Below are 17,902 nucleotides of genomic sequence, written 5' to 3'. Positions count from 1 at the left end.
TACTAGAAAAAATTTATTATTATTTTTTATTAAGACATGATTTTTAAAATGTCATTTATAAAATAAAATAAAAAGTTTACAATTTTATTTACAGAAAAAAAGTTTACAATTTTATTTTAAAAAATATTTTGCAATTTTTTTTTATAAAAATAAAAAATGGTTTCAATGTTTTATTTAAAACAAATTGCTTTTTAGATTTTATTTTAAAAAATGCTTTTCACAAGTTAAAAAAAATTATAGTTTTATTTTTTTACAAAAAATAATGAATTTCCAATTGTATTTAAAATTTATTTAAAAATGGATTTTATAGTTTTATTTAGAAAAACACTTTATAAAAAAAAAAGAAGTTCAAATCTCTCTCTCTCTCTCTCTCTCTCTCTCTCTCTCTCTCTCTCTCTCTCTCTCTCTCCATACGCTCATTAATTTTGATGTTAAGGTATCAGCCCAATTGACATGATTTATATTGACCTAGTCTTTTGGTCTAATAGGTAACTTGATGTAATATAGGAGGTCATGAAGGTGAACTGTGAACCTTACTGATATTACGCAAACCCTACCATTTATTTATAATATTGTCGTCATAATATTGAAATATGGGAAATTTTAATAGACCAGACAGACATCAATAGACCAAAGCCACCAAGCAGGAATTGAAGAAACCAGAAAGCGTTTGTTCCAAACATAGTATACTGTAGAACATGAAACAGAAGCTAGAGTATACTATCTTTATTTGTGTCACATATATCTCCACTCTCATATTGGCACAGGGTCTATGAGCAGCATTGAAATATTATTTTTCGTCACTTCTCCAGGATGTGTGAATATATCTTTGTGGCTCTTGTACATCACATCTCCTGATCGAGCAAAATTGAGAAGACGACTAAGGAGAAGCATTGGAACTGCAGTAGGTCTGAGGCACTCTTCATTTATATCCTTCCATGCATTCTCGATTTGCTTGTGAAACTCATCATATGCTTGCTGCTCCGACACACCATGTTGCTTCATGTAATATTCGATGTTTGATGCAATATGCTCTCTCTCTTGCTCAAACTGCAGAAATAGTAATATAAGGTGTTAAAAAGAAATTGATATATAATAGATTTTCTTTATCTTTATGGGATTGATATCCAAGTATCAGTAGGAAGTGTTGTTTCATTGTACCTTGTGGGAAGCCATGTCATCCATGAGCCTAATGATTATGTAGGTAGCTCTAACAATCTTAGGGTTTTGTAGCAGCCAATCAAAGACTTCCTTGGTTGCAGTCTCTCTCATGCCAATAAAAGACAGGATTGTTAACACGGGGCCAGCAATAGTTACCATTGCGATACCATTTGGCTTGGACCAATTTAGCTTAGACCAAGCTTTTAATTTAGGATAAAAATTCAGCCAAGTAAATATATCATGCAAGTGTTATATATAGCATTTTATTTACAGTACAATATAGGATATCATAAACACAATAGAGTTCAGCGAATCCTACTGCATCTTTTGTATGGTGGACACAGTATGATCTTTCTGTGTTTTCCATCTCCTCAATTTCTTTGTAGACATCTAGGACTGCCTGATAGCATGGCTTCATGTATTCAGGAAGCTGATGTATGCTGTTAATATCCCACCTGAAAATCAAGTACCAAGTTTCCTTTTAAAGTACAAATATGAAATCAATTCATTGGTTGTGGGTAATTTGAATCTAGCATATATCAAACCTCCCGATTGCCTCTGTAAAGAGCTCCAGTTCTTCAAATGTTCCATATGCATCAATTATATCACCCATAGTTGTTACCAGAGCAACTACTTTGGTCTATATTCTTCTAGCATATGAATTCTGGGGCTTAGAACATGTTGATGTCCAAAAGTATGTTTCCACCACTCTTATCTCTGGAAAAAGGTAGCTTTGAAGAGAAATCTAGGTCTTTCCACCACCTGAGAAAATACATTAATCCACATAAAAGGCCTGGTAAACTGTTAATTTAAATTTAAGTGCAAGAATGATCTGAGAACTAACCTCGAGATATTGCTCAGCTCTCTCTTATGCAGTGACTGCAGTAGGTTGAAGTGTAACTTTGCAAGCTTCAGTCAAGCTTTACTATGTGAAGCTTCATCCTGGTAGATAGACATGAAAGGCCTTGCCTCTAGTCTCTCCAAACCTTTCCTAATGGGCCGGTATAGGGCATGAGTTACTTGTGCTGCAAGAGAGTATTCTAAATGTTCTACCATAGACTTGAGGTAAGTGGTGGTGAAAGCAAGTGCTTCATCTAGTATATCTTCTTCCCACACCCTGAGATGTGCAGCTTCATACAAGCCTAGTAGGCCATATGCATCATTGATCAAAGACTCCTTGAACCTTCCCTTTTCATCTGTGTACCTGTTGAATATATCTGTAATCATCACCAAAACATAGAATTTTATATGTGAGCTTTGCTAGATGATATTCAAGCACCTTATAATACATGATATTCATGAGGCTTACCACATGAAACATTGAAGCCTTGTTGTCTTAGTAGTCGAAATCGAAGTGCAACATCATAGAGATCATCATTTATGTCATCAATGCAATGATAGTTATCATAGGTATTTTGTAATGCTTCTTCTATCTCCTTTTCAAAGTGGTATGCCACCCCAAGCCGTTGAACTGCATCATAGAGATCATCATTTATGTCAGCTGTTTTGAAGGGTTACTAGCTGCAGCCATCAGCTCTCTTCTAACTTCCCCTTTTAGATCTTCCAACTGCTGCTCTTTATGGGCCAGAGTTATCTGTATCAATAAATTGCAAGAACAAAAAGTGAGAAAATCTTTAGGTCTTGTTATGCAAACTACATACATGATCAGAAAATCACCTCATCCTCAGGAGTGTGGCTCACGATGAAGGTATTGCCCCAAATGCTAGGCTGATAATTTGCAGTTCGGCGATTAGTCTCTGGATTAGCAACTGGGGCTGGAGAAGACCCGTTGCTGGTAGCGAGAATTAAGGCCATGTGTAACTCACTCGAGCACTCAATATATGAATCAGATGGCTTGCAATCTTCGGTATTTATAGGACGGGAAATGGTTCATTACAATTATTGAATATCAATCCCAGATTCCCAGAAGCATGGATACTATTAATTCAAGGTCACCTATCATATTTAAACCAAGATTCTTAAAAATTAAATATTTAAAATATGGTTTTTGTTCTCTTAGAAATACGAAGTGTATCTTATTCCCTTAATAATTCTCAATATTCAACCAGCCGCCAAACAGTGATTAAGACTTTCTCACGCGAAGATCAAACTTATGATTGATCTTTTATTGTCCAATAATATCCTAATAATAAAATAATTTTGATATGACTAGGAAACTAAGTTCTTTTATATAAAAACCAAAAATTATTTTGGTACGAAGCCATGAGAAACTAGCAGCCAAATTAAAGCAATTAGGCCATGTTTGGTATGAAGCCAAAGCAATTAGGCCATGTTTGGCACGAAGCCAAAACATGACTATATTTGGTACGCAAAAATGAAGAGTGAGAATAGATATTTTATCCATTTTCTTATTCATTTTCATATTTGAATGATTTAAGTGTAGTAAGAATAAAATCAAGAATAATTTCATAAAAAATAAAATCCCAATTATAAGTGGGATTATGATTTAAAAGTTAAAAATCAAAAACTTATTTTGGATAAGTTGTTTTAAAAATAATTTTTTATTTTGATTTTGTAAAAAAGAAATTATAAATTCAATTTATATAATATAAAATAAATTTAATTCAAGTCTTATAAAAAAATAAAAATAATTTTGTTAATTATAAATAAATTTTAAAAATAAATAATTTTTAATAAAACATGAATAGGATTTTAGGGAAAAAAAAAGTTATCAATTTCACTTTCATATTCATGCAATTCCAAAGTTTCGACATTGAACTAGAAATTTCTCTATTCTTACATGTAAAAAGGCAAAAAAGAAAAACCCTTAATTAGTAAAATGATAAGTTAGTTGAATTATTTAATTATCCTATAAATGCATCTAATTTTTTACACAATTAGTGGACCTAAGTAAATTGTGTCATACTTAAACGAACTTGAACTTCCAATTTCAACCTAATAAAAGATCATAACTTATAATTTTATGAAGTATATAATAAACAAGAAAGAAAAGATGAAAAGGAAAAAACTAAAATTAATAGCTAATAATAATAATTAAATAGTAATAATAATAATAATTTTCATAATAATGAATTAAATAATAATAACGCTAGCAACAACAATAACATTAATAATTCTCTATAGAGTTAAATATTTAATTAACTTTAAACACACTAGTTAGTGTCCATTATAAAGTGAAAAGAAAATATTTGGTGAGTATTGTAGTACTCCAAAACACCATTACACATTAACAAGGAGATCCAGATTTGTTGTAGGCATATATTCTACATATGTATTTTAAGACTCAGTATCAATACTCCTCATATTGAATGACAATAATAAATATGTATTAAAGAATATAATATAATAAAGTTTATTATATATATATATATATATAGATATATATTAGGTGATTTAAGTAATACATATTCTTATTTAAATATTCAGGTAATATTCCAAAGTAAAACACTATGAACCCAGAGAAACTAGGTGCTTCATATAATGTGTCCCCTTGCCGTATTACAATGATTTATTTCATATTTCTACTCCTTCACCTTATTATAGTGATTTATTAGATATTACTGCTTCCACAAGGCAATACACGGGATGGTAATCAACTACTACATTTGGTTATATTACAGCGTTGATGAAGACAGACGCAATGTTATCCCTCATCACTTTCCCAACATGTGTGTACGAATCTTGCTCTTTGTAAATGACATCCATGGTTCGTGTAAGATTGAGAAGACGAGCAAGGAGAGGCATTGAAACAGCAGTAGGTTTGAGGCATTCCTGGTTAATATCCAGCCATGCATTCTCAATTTGCTTTCGAAATTCACTGTATACTTGTTCCTCAGAGACACCATATTGCTTCATGTAACATTCAACAGCTGAGGCCACATGCCCTCTCTTTTGCTCAAACTGCATGTATAATACAAAAGTTGAGAAAAAACCAGTGTGTTATATTCTCCCCATTTGAATCATATATTCTTCATACCTTATGTGATTTGATGTCATCCATGAGCCTCGTAATGAAATTTGAAGATGACATAATCTTAGGATCGCTGGTCACCCAATCAAAGGCCTCCTTTGTTGCTATTTCTCCCATTCCCACAAAGGACGTGGTTGCAAGCAGGCAGTATCCAGAGCTTGCTAGTGCAACACGCATGTACTCTTCAAATGCTGGTACGTGTTCTTCATGTAACCATTTGGCCTCGGCAAAGTAAGCTCGAACTTGATTCTTCATCTAAAGAACATTCATCCAAGTTATATCTATGTATATATGAGACCATATAAAATATCATCAATGAAAAAGGTGGGGATCCAGAGTAAAAGATGTCCTACTACTTCTTTGGCATAGTGAACCCGATATTGGTTTCCTTCTTTCTCCATCTCTTCCTCGATTTCTTTGTACACATCTAAGAGTGCCACATAGCAGAGTTTCATGTATTCTGGAAGCTGATTTATGCTGTTAATATCCCATCTGAAAATAAAATAATGACCCTTGATTTACGTATATATAAATACATCTATTATACACAATCAAGGTTGGTAATGTGCAAGGAGCAAACCTCTCAATGGCTTCTATGAAGAGCTTGAGTTCTTCAGGTGTGCCATATGCATCATGGATATCATCTAGAATGGATGTCATGGCAATTACTTTGGTTAGAATTCGTCTACCCCGTAAGTATTGGGGCTCAAAATACACCCCATGCATCCAAAAGTAGCCTTCAACCAATCTGTCTCGTGCAAAAGGTAACTTTGTAGCAAAGTCTAATTCTTTCCACCACCTAAAAGACATTAATATGATCAGCATACAGGAAAGTGATAAGAATGGCCAAGTACATGTGGGGTGATCTAAACACCAACCTTGCAAGATTGCTTAGCTCTTCCTTGTGCAGTGACTGCACTAGATTGAAATCTAATTTTCCTAGCTCTAGTAAAGTTTTATCATGGAAAGCTTCATCTTGGTAGACAGATATATACCATCTTGCCTCTAGCCTCTCCAAACCTTTTCTAATGGGCCGGTTCAGGGCATGAGCAACTTGTTCTGCAAGATGATATCCTAAACTTTCTACCATGGCCTTGAGATGAGTGGTGGTGAAAGCAAGTGCTTTTGCAAGTATGTCCTCTCCATGAACCCTCAGATGTGCAGCTTCATACAAGCCTAGCATGCCTCTTACATCGCTGATCAAAGCTTCCTTGAATCTACCTCGTTCATCCGTAAACTTGTTGAATATATCTACACAAACATCACCACTTGAAAATAAGACTTAAATGATAAGCGATGAACCTGTGTACCTGTGGAATATATCTGTAATCATCACCAAAACAATGTTATATGTGAGCTTTGCTAGATGATATTCAAGCACCTTATAATTCATGAGGCTTACCACATGAAATATTGAAGCCTTGTTGTCTTAGTCGAAATCGAAGTGCAACATCATAGAGATCATCATTTATGTCATCAATGCAATGATAGTTATCATAGGTATTTTGTAATGCTTCTTCTATCTCCTTTTCAAAGTGGTATGCCACCCCAAGCCGTTGAACTGCATCGATAAACTTCAGCTGTTCTAAAGGGTGACTAGCTGCAGCTATCAGCTCTCTTATAACTACCTCCTTTAGATCTTCCAACTGCTGCTCTTTATGGGCCAGAGTTATCTGTATCAATAAATTGCAAGAACAAAAAGTGAGAAAATCTTTAGGTCTTGTTATGCAAACTACATACATGATCAGAAAATTACCTCATCCTCAGGTGTGTTGCTCACGATGAAGCTATTGCCCCAAATGCTAGGCTGATAATTTGCAGTTCGGCGATTAGTCCCTGGATTAGCAACTGGGGCTGAAGAAGACCCATTGCTGGTAGCGAGAATTAAGACCATGTGTAACTCACTCGAGCACTCAATATATGAATCAGATAGCTTGCAATGTTCGGTATTTATAGGATGGGAAATGGTTCATTACAATTATTGAATATCAATCCCAGATTCCCAGTAGCATGGATACAATTAATTCAAGATCACCTATCATATTTAAACCACGTTTATTAAAAATTAAATATTTAAAATATGTTTTTTGTTCTCTTAGAAATACGAAAAGTGTATCTTATTCCCTCAATAATTCTCAATATTCAACCAGCCACCAAACAGTGATTAAGACTTTTTCACGTGAAGATAAAACTTATGATTGATATTATTTTTATAAAAACACTAAAAAACTATTTTTTGCTTTTTAACTTTTTGGCAAATAAATGAAGAAGAATACAAAAAAAAATTGAAAAAAAAGTAAATAAATAAAGAAGATGATATTTTAATTTTTATTTAATATCTTAATTTTTATTATCTAAAATTATTTAATTATTATAATTAATGATATTTTGAGTTTAATTATGATTAAATATATAATTAAATTAACTATATATAAAAGTCTTAAATTGAGATAAGTTGATAAATGATTGATTGTGGATTGAAATTTTACTCCTAAAATATGCATGTGGCTTTCGGTTGTCAAGGCATATGTTGGGAAGCAGTTATGCTTGGTTACGAGTTATATAAGCTTACGGCTTTAGATTTGCATGATTATCTTTCTTTGAATGAGACAGTTACGAAGAAGGGGGCTTGCCATTCCACTTTTATTCAAACTGTTTGTCCTTATTCTCAACAAAGGAAGCATTTTATTCAAAACAGAACACTCTAAAAGTTTGAAAATCTAGCAGCCAAATTAAAGCAATTAGGCCATGTTTGGTACGAAGCCAAAGTAATTAGGCCATGTTTGGCATGAAGCCAAATCACGACCATGTTTGGTACATAGAAATGAAGAGTGGAAATAGATATTTTATTCATTTTCTCATTCATTTTTATATTTGGATGATTTAAGTATGATAAGAATAAAATCAAAAATAATTTCAAAAGAAATGAAATCCTACTTATAAGTGGGATTATAATTCATCTCTAGAAGGAGTTATTTTACTTCATTATTACAAGTTAAAATTATAAATAAATTATAAAAATAAATATTTTTTAATAAAATATGAATAGGAATATCATAATATAATCATAAATTTTATTTTTAATAAATATTATAAAAATATGGATATTAACATCTTATAAAAGCATAATTGATTTATTTTGTTAAAAATAAATAATAATAATTTAAAATTTATAATTACTTATACTATTTTTTTAAATTATTATACTTACTACTTTGTTTTAAAAAATTATTTCGAGAACAATAACTGGCAGTGGTATTAATTTTTAAAAACAATTTTATTTTTAAAAGAAAAGCCTAAATAGGTTTTTATTATTTAGCAAAAAAAAAAAACCTCTCAAATATTTTCTTTTTTAAATGAAAATAAAAAAATTAATTTAAATGATGTATTCTGTAAGAGTTTTTTTTTTTTTTTTTTGAAATAAAAATAAAAGATTAAAGACACTATAAATTATGATTAAAATAATGAAAATTAATAAAAAGATATTGGCTTTTTTCTTAAATACGAAATATTAAAAAAAAAAAGATAAATAAATAATATAACTATGTATTTTTTTTTTTCTTACAAGAATTTTCATAGCTTTAAAAATAGTAACCTTTTAATTTTTTTGCTCTTATTTATTATTAACCGAGTTGTATAAATTGCATTATAATAGTTTCCTTTAAAACCAAAATAAAAATCAAAACATGTGCTTCATGACACTATTGGATGAAAAAGAATCACTTAATTTTCATCTACTAGATCCCAGCTGCCACCTAATATTAATGACTTGTTTGGATATGTTGAGTTAATTTAACCAAAGAGACTCTAGAAGGCTAATATTTTTCTTGCCATCAGTCTCTTCCGTGCACAACCCTTTCAAATCATGGGCCCCAAAACTAAACCAAATTCCACATACTTTTCAACTAAATACAACCAATGAATGCCAGTGCTGCCCTATAAATAATATGGAGCTTGCCAAGCTATTTCTCTCATACTTACCAATTCATCATTCAAGGTATAATACTGTTCTATCATTGTTCCAAGGAATTAACATGTCTACTCAAGTCTCAGCATCTTCTCTAAAAACAAATGTTGTGTGCTACATTTCTACACTGACTTTTATGTTTTATGATAGCGCTTGAAGAGCAGTTCAGGTACGCACCCTAACTCTCCTTTATTGCAATTTGATCGTGTTTGGCATGCCACTTTTTAAAATCATCTAGCCTATTTAGGTATCTATAATTAGCTGATTAATTGCCACACTTCCCTTAACTTTGTCAGTAGAGACCTTTATAGGGCTTAGAGGGGTGCTACCTTTTAAAGGTACCTTCCCAATAGGTAACCTGATCCTCGGATTTAGACTCGGGTTTTTCAAAGATACGCTTTTCTAAAATTTATGGAGTCATTTCTTAGGGTTTTATTTCTTGTTTTATTTTCCCTTTAAAATAAAAATAAAATAAGTGGTGACTCCAACTTTTTTTCCAAAAATCAATTTTTCACCAATAAAAAGCAAGTCTCACCGATCGAGTGGGGGCGCACATGAAAAATGCGGGTCCACAATCGACAATAAATCGACGATTTTTTGGGCAATTTTTTGAAATTTCTTCCTACTGCATCCAACGGTCAGATTTGAATTTTTGACGATTCGATGGCCCAGATTTCACCTGTGTTTTTTATAAAGGCATCCAATAGTCAGAAATTGGTTTTCAACAAGAGTTTTAAATTGGAAAAAAGTGGAGTAAACCTGATCCTTAGTGAGGAGCAAATAGAACCATACAAACCTAGAGTAATCATCCATGAGCAACAGAAAATACCGGGCACCTGTGGAAGAAGGAACAGGTGCTGGTCCCCACAAGTCTGCATGGATGAGTTCAAGAGGAGAGGAGGCCCGGGAAATGGACAAAGAAAAAGGAACTTTGTGACTTTTGGCACAACAACAAGCATTGTAAACATCAACTGTTTTATTTGAGTTATGTGAAATATTACATGTATGAAAAATTTTCTGAAGAATTACAGCAGAAGGGTGGCCAAATTGTTGATGCCACAGCATAGTAGTGGGTTGAGTTTTTGTGAGAAATACTTGATGTTTAAGACTGGCAGTAGGTGAACTGATAGATGAGGTAGGAAACTTGTAGAGTCCACGTTCAAGTTGGCCTTGGAGGAGAGTCACTTTGGTGTCCTTATCCTTGACAAAAAATGAAGAAGGATGAAATTCCATAATGGTATTATTGTCAGTACAAAATTTTGACACACTGATGAGATTTGAAGTGAGTTGTGGAACATAGAGCACATTGTGTAAGACAAAGGGTTTGGCAGAAGTGTGGAGAAAGGAATGACCAACTTGGGTTATGGGTAGAGACTTACCATTGTCAACCATCACAGAGTCAGTACCATTGTAGGGAGTACCATTGTGGATATTAGCAGCCGTGTGGGAGAGATGGTGGGTGGCGCTTGAATCCAAAAACCAAGAGTCCATTAATGTTGGGGAAGGTGCTGCCATCATAGCTTGAGCAAGAGGAATGGGACCAATTTGAGAGGTTGATGAGGCTGGTGCACGTGGCCCTTGATAATTCACATCAAATCTGTGATAACAAGAGAGGACCATGTGCCCAAACTTGCCACATAACTGACACTGCGGTCGGTTATTTGTCCGGGATCGATTATTGTTGAATCGGTTAGGGCGATATCCTTGAGGATATTGCTGCCGTGAATCCAGAAGAGTGTCAGGTCGTATGGTTGGCATGAACGACTGAGGTGGTTTCCCTTGAGAGGGTTTTTTGGACTGTGACCTTCGTGGTCTATTATGAGTTGCAAAGTTGGCAATGAGGAGGTCTTCTTCAGTAGGCGTGGTTTGAAGAGGCAGCCTCTGTTCATGAGTCAAAAGGATGCTATGTACTGCATGAAGCTGAATGTCATCATCTCTAGTAGTGAGAGAAGCTATGATGGGGTTGTATTCAGCCCCTAATCCACTCAGTAATTGAAGGATTTGATCCTTTTCTGGCACTGGTTCTCCAATAGCTGCCAGACTATCAGAGATGTGTTTGAGTTTTTGGATGTATTCCATCATGGTGAGAGAGCCTTTTTTGTTTGTTTGAAAAGCAAGTCTCAACTGCATTGTTCTTGCTTTGGTGGAAGCAGAAAAGCTTCGTTGGAGGGCTGTCCATGCTTCATGGGATGTTTGTAGCCCAACAATTTGACCCATAACATCTGGGGTGAGAGAGGAGTAGATCCAACTCAGGATCATACGGTCATATCTCCTCCAAACCAGAAAATCTGGGTTCACTTCACCGGTGGATATTGTTTTTGGAGGACATGGTCTCAGACCTTCAATATGGTCCTCAAATCCATTGGCATATATCACATTTTCCATTTGTGTATGCCAAAGGATATGATTATCTCTATCTAGTTTGATAGGAAGAGGATGATTCAGCATGCTCATGTTCAGGGTAGGGATTACCTGAGAAGAGACAATCTCCAGCGTGGTCTGTGTTGATGAAGCCATCGGAGTAGGTACAGTATGTTCTTGAAGTGAGTAAGCAAAGATCAAAAGAAAGTTGCAGCAGAAAATGTTGCTGGAGATTTCTTAATTGTCTTGCTGGGAGAGAAATCAGAAAAAAAAATTCAGGAGCCTATGGCTCTGATACCATGAAAGTGCTCAGGCACGGATTTAGCAAGAATAAGGAGTTTATTCTATTCACAACATGATTGTACAGTATATCAATAGCTATATATATATATATATATTACAGCATCTAACTAATCTAACCATCTAACTAATCTAACCACTTTCTAACTCGGCATAACAGCATCTGTTAGAGAAGACTCAGCATAACAGCATCTGTTAGGGAGGAGAAGAATTAGCTACTAACATGGGTGTTTGTCTATCAATACTTGAAAAAGCACTTGCTTTCACCACCACTCATCTCGAGGCCATGGTAGAAAGTTTAGGATATCATCTTGCAGAACAAGTTGCTCATGCCCTGAACCAACCCATTAGAAAAGGTTTGGAGAGGCTAGAGGCAAGATGGTATATATCTGTCTACCAAGATGAAGCTTTCCATGATAAAACTTTACTGGAGCTAGCAAAATTAGATTTCAATCTAGTGCAGCCACTGCACAAGGAAGAGCTAAGCAATCTTGCAAGGTTGGTTTTTAGATCATATTAATGTCTTTTAGGTGGTGGAAAGAATTAGACTTTGCTACAAAGTTACCTTTTGCATGAGACAGATTGGTTGAATGCTACTTTTGGATACTTGGGGTGTATTGTGAGCCTCAATACTTACGGGGTAGATGAATTCTAACCAAAGTAATTGCCATGACATCCATTCTAGATGATATCCATGATGCATATGGAACACCTGAAGAACTCAAGCTCTTCATAGAAGCCATTGAGAGGTTTGCTCCTTGCACATTACCAACCTTGATTGTGTATAATAGATGTATTTATATATACGTAAATCAAGGGTCATTATTTTATTTTCAAGTGGGATATTAACAACATAGATCAGCTTCCAGAATACATGAAACTCTGCTATGCGGCACTCTTAGATGTGTACAAAGAAATCGAGGAAGAGATGGAGAAAGAAGGAAACCAATATGGGGTTCACCATGCCAAAGAAGTAGTAGGACATCTTAACTCTGGATCCCCACCTTTTTCATTGGTGATATTTTATATGGTCTCATATATACATAGATATAACTTGGATGAATGTTCTTTAGATGAAGAATCAAGTTCGAGCTTATTTTGCTGATGCCAAATACACAAGTACTTGGATATGGAGTACAAAGATATGGAAGCTTATGTTAATATTCAAAGAGAAAAGTGGAAGACTTATGGATGCACAATTATGTGTGATGGATGGACTAGGCCCACAAAATTAAGCATAATTAATTTCATGGTATATTCGAAAGGTAGGACAATCTTTCTCAAATTTGTCGATGCATCAAATTATATAAAAGACAACAAATACATATATGGTTTGTTGAAGGATGTGATCAAGGAAGTTGGCAAACAAAATGTGGTACAAATAGTTACGAATAATGGTTCGGCATTTGTGAAAGTAGGAAGCTGTTAATGAAGAAATATAATTTATATTGGACTCCATGTGCAGCATATTGCATTGACTTAATGTTTGAAGACATCAATAAAAGGTCGAGTATTGCAAATGTGATTACAAAGGCTCAAAAGATAACCAACTTCATCTATAACCATAGTTGGTTGTTTGCGTAGATGTAGAAGGTGTGATGGAGACATGGTTCGCCCTAGAACAATAAGATTTTCAACCAATTATATTGCCCTTGAGAGTCTTTTGAAAAAAAATGTGGACTTGAAGAACGTGTTTATCAATGATGAAAGAGCACAACACAAGTTAAGTCGACAAAGAGGTTGAAAAACTTATGTTTGACCTTGCATACTGGGAGAGAATGGGAAAGCTAGTGTCAATTTATAAAGCACTATACACGATTCTTCACATTGTCGATTTAGAAGTTGTTCCTACAATGCCATTTATGTATAAATTGATTCGATTTATGAAAGAAAACCTCATTCGGTTTAATGTTAGAGAATGGGTGTTAGAAATAATTGCAGATTGTTGGGATAGAACTCTTAAACATCCTCTTCATGCAATAGGTAACTAAGTATTATCCATCTTTAAAAGTTATCGGTATTTAATATGTTTCTTTCGTAACATTCTAATTCTACATTTTTACTTTACTATTGTAGCATTATTTCTTAATCCAAGGTTTCAATATAAACGTGGAGTTGGTACTAATCTTCATCTACTTCAAATTGTTCATGAAATCTTTGTGAAATTAGATCCTACAGTAGAAGGTCTTAGTCAATTTGGAAATGAGATAAATTATTAGAGTTATAATATAAATTAAATAATTGAATTTCATTTACTCAATTTTTTACTTTCAATTATTTAATATGTAGCTTATACTATTTCGAGATCCAAAGAGAGGATTCGGTGATCGAGCAGCGATTCCTTCGAGGTCAGAAATGGTTTTCAATGAGTATTATTTGTGAATTAAAATACATTTCATTAGCATATTATTGTAGATTTCCAATATAAATATTGATATCATTTATTTGGTTGTAGTTGAATAATGGTTCATGTATGGAAACTAGACTCCTACATTAAGAAGGTTGGCCATCAAGGTTTTATCACAAACTGTGTCATTTTCAGCTTATGAGAGAAGTTGAAGCATGTTTGCTTTAATTCATACAAAGCAAAGAAATTGGCTTTCTTACCCAAGGCTCTAACAATTAGTTTTATGTTATTATAACATGAAACTAAAGATCCGTGATATGGAGGTAGAGAATGACAAAGTTGTGGAGAAAGATTACATCGATTTACTTGACATTTCAACCGAGGTAGGTCAAGAAAAAGATAACCAATTATTTCAATGAGTTAGACCTCTTCGTTTAGATGATGAAGATGGAAATCCAGACTCACGAATTGTCACACATGTTCGAGAAACAGGTGTTGATGTTGAATGAGTGTTATCTAAAGAAGTTCATACTAATAGTTTCAACCAAGACACGAGAGATTCATTTCAACAAGGAACTTCTTAGCTGACAATCACTTATTGACCTTCTTTTGACTCCACGAGTGTTGAACATAGTAGCAGACCTAATGTTGTTGGTACTTTTGCTTTCAGTTATGATGGTTCAAGATGAGAGGGGACCAATGATGGTAGCGACCTTGGAAATGATGGAGGGGATGTTAGACAACAACAACAAAGTGGACAACCATTGACATTTACTTGTGAAGATGATTTCACACATTATACTCAAGATGAAGACCACAACTCTAGAAGAGTTGGTCCGGGTGTTGGAGCCATTGGAAAGCCATATAGAGGAAGATAACGAAGGATGACACCATACAATGAGGACTCATTGTCGGCCAATTTTAAGTTAATGAGTATAGAGACTCAATTCAGTGACTCGTCAAATGAAGCCAACATTTATGCCCTTTTTGTAATGAGTTATGGTCAGCCTCTTCCAAATCTTTCAAGTTCCATTAATAAAGAGTACGAAAGGTATAACTATCCTATTTCCACACAAATGTCGTACTACTTTCCATATCAGATGCAACAATAAGGATTTCAAACGAACACATGGGAAAACCCTAGATTTCCCATCCATAGAGAGGTTGTGGGTAGGACTCAAGAAATTTATGCATGGCATGTTCGTACTTACAATCAATACTATCAAAACTCCATGTCCTAGTATGAATATTGTCTTCAACAAGATAGGCACCCTTCATCTAACAATATGATGGAACCACATTGATATTCATTTTGGTATTAAGGATTATTGCAATGTCATATGTATTATGTTTATGTATAAATTGTTTTCATTTAATAAAATCACATATTTCTTAACTCAATTCTAACTTTCTAAGTGTACAATTCCAAAATTCATATTTTCTATTCTTAATATCCAAGTATCGAATCTACTGATATATCTCTGTTTATCGATATTTTTCTCCTTAACCATATTCATGCCAATTACACTTACAAAATAACTTTAACATGTGTATTCTTGCTTATTTTACATTTTTTGGAGTTTTCCAAACATTCCCATCAATTTTGAATAATTTTCGTCTTACTGATATTTGTGTAAAAATATTCACTGATATTTCTCTAGTATTTCTTATATATCTATAAAATCTATCCTGGTACATCTTCCTCATTATCTAATTATTTTTAACTAATTTTTTCTTAATGTAAAGATTTAATTAATTCTAATTAAACTTTCTACAAAATATCTACTACTAATTATCATCAAACTAATTAATTTTAGTTAATTTTAATTAATATACTAATCACAATTAACCTCAAAATATCATTAATTAGAATAATTAAATCATTTTAGATAATTAAAATCAAGATATTAAATAAAAAATAAAATATCATCTTCTTCTTTTTTTAATCTTCTTCATCTATTTCCCAAATTAAAACCTAAATTTCCAAATCAAATCCTAAATGGAAAAAATTCTAAATACTAAAATTTCTTTCAAATCTTTATGCAGTTCCCAAATGAAACCTTAAATGGACAAAAAGAAAATCTAATTTTAAATCTCTATGCTCCTCCTAAATCATGCAAACCTTAAATAGGAGAAAAAAAAAATCTACACCCTAATTCTAATCCTAAATTTCCTTTTTAATTTTTGTGTACTTCTCAAATCAAAGAAAAATATTATGAAGCCTAAATAAATAAAGTGCACTGCTTATGTGAGAAGAAAGCAAGGTGCTCCAAATTTAAGTGAGAAAAAAAAACAAGTACGGCCTTGGGAAGATAGGAAAGGTATGCTAAGAATTCTAAAGAAGATAGAGGGCATGTTGCCTCATCCATTGAATGCTATGTGAAGTAATATAGTGTCTTAGAACAACAGGCTTATGATGAGTTTAACAAGCAAATTGCGAATCCATGGAAGGATATTGCATCCTTATTCATTGACTATGTGCCGGTATGAGCAAATAAATGAAAGTTAATTCCAGCTTCTTCCATATTGTCCCCAATAGAAAGGGAATAATATGTATTAACGTCATTGTAATAAGATTGGAATAAGAACATGTTTGGCATTTGAAAATAAGGAATGGGAATGAAATTTTTTTTTCCATTCCTATTTCTTCTTAAATAAGAATAAATTTGATAATTTCAATTATTGTATTTGGATACAGAAAGCAATGTAAGGTTTGTAAAGTTTGAATTATTATTTGTTTTTATTTCAATGTTAAAGTAAAAACGGGAATGATAACAAAATAAATAAATAAATAAATTGGCAATAATATTCATACATATAATTTAAAATAATCTTTTATTTTTAATTCAAAAAAAAAAAATCTCTTACACAATACATCATTTTTATAGTTTTTTTTATTTTCATTTAAAAAAGGAAAATGTTAAATTTTTCAAAAGTTTCATGGAATTTAAGGCCGATGGATATGAATTTATTATCCTTGTCTATGATAAGAAAAATTATAATTGATGTAGAGAGTAATCTTGGAGCATATAGATTTTTCCTGAAAGGTTCACAATGTGCTAATCATATTAATGTATTTTTGGTGGTTGAAAGAATTGGACTTGGGAAGGTTAATTGTGGATGGTTGGGATGCACTTTGAGTCTCATACATACATGGATCTAACTTGGATGAATGTTCTTCACTTGAACTTTTCAGAAATCTGATGTTCAAAGCTTGCCCAATCATCCCAAGCTTCCTATACTTTTCAAAAAAAAGGTAGAATAATTTTTTTCTTCTTTTACTTAGCTTAGTTTGAATTTAATTTTTCAATTATGAATAATTAGAAATATATGCACACATCTTTGGACATGTCATATGACACTTGAGAGAATTACCCAAACTCTCATGAACTTAGGTTGGAAGAATGACTACTTAATAGTGAGAACCTTCAATTTTCCAAGGATTTTTTATAAATGTATGGAATTTTTAAAAATTATTTTCTAAAATACTATAAATCAGAAAATAATTCCAATTTTACGATACTTTAGACACATAGGAGAAATGTGGAAAAAATATATATTATATTTTAACTTTTTTGACTCAACCTATTTTTATATATCTTGAATTTGATTTTATGTTAAAGGTGTTTCTTCAAGAAATATTTTTCACAAATTTTAAATTTGCGATATATACTTAAAAAATTGAATTTAAACTAAAAATGTTTTTTCAAAAGACATTCTCTATAATTTTAGAAAATTGGATTTATAGTAAAAGGTGTCTTTTGAAAACACTATTTACACAATTTCACAAAATCTAATATATACTAAAGGTGTC

General features: G+C 32.8%; 1 protein-coding gene and 1 pseudogene across 1 annotated transcript; both read right to left on the bottom strand.

Moving 5' to 3' along the window:
• Positions 1-568: 568 nt before the first annotated feature.
• Positions 569-3,098, bottom strand: LOC100244827 (valencene synthase-like; annotated as a pseudogene).
• Positions 3,099-4,595: 1,497 nt separating this feature from the next.
• On the bottom strand, positions 4,596-7,052 carry LOC100267137 (valencene synthase). Its single transcript, XM_002274409.5, has 7 exons — positions 6,870-7,052; positions 6,516-6,786; positions 5,992-6,364; positions 5,694-5,912; positions 5,467-5,605; positions 5,120-5,368; positions 4,596-5,043 (listed from the first exon to the last, which is right to left on the bottom strand). The coding sequence occupies exons 1-7, from the start codon at positions 7,005-7,007 to the stop codon at positions 4,753-4,755; spliced, it is 1,680 nt and encodes a 559-aa protein (XP_002274445.2). The 5' UTR covers positions 7,008-7,052; the 3' UTR covers positions 4,596-4,752.
• Between the last annotated feature and the right edge of the window lie 10,850 nt (positions 7,053-17,902).

The sequence above is a fragment of the Vitis vinifera genome, chromosome 18 (genome assembly GCF_030704535.1).
Source record: "Vitis vinifera cultivar Pinot Noir 40024 chromosome 18, ASM3070453v1".
NCBI lineage: Eukaryota > Viridiplantae > Streptophyta > Magnoliopsida > Vitales > Vitaceae > Vitis > Vitis vinifera.
Note: the sequence above shows the minus strand (reverse complement) of the source record. Positions and strands in the feature narration are given on the sequence as shown.

Bases quoted from the DNA above. Each gene is read 5' to 3' on its own strand.
- LOC100267137 (XM_002274409.5), bottom strand. From the start codon at position 7,007: ATGGTCTTAATTCTCGCTACCAGCAATGGGTCTTCTTCAGCCCCAGTT. The intron at 5,913-5,991 runs GTTGGTGTTTAG...AATGTCTTTTAG, and splicing joins GAGCTAAGCAATCTTGCAAG to GTGGTGGAAAGAATTAGACT. The intron at 5,606-5,693 runs GTTTGCTCCTTG...TTTTATTTTCAG, and splicing joins TTCATAGAAGCCATTGAGAG to ATGGGATATTAACAGCATAA.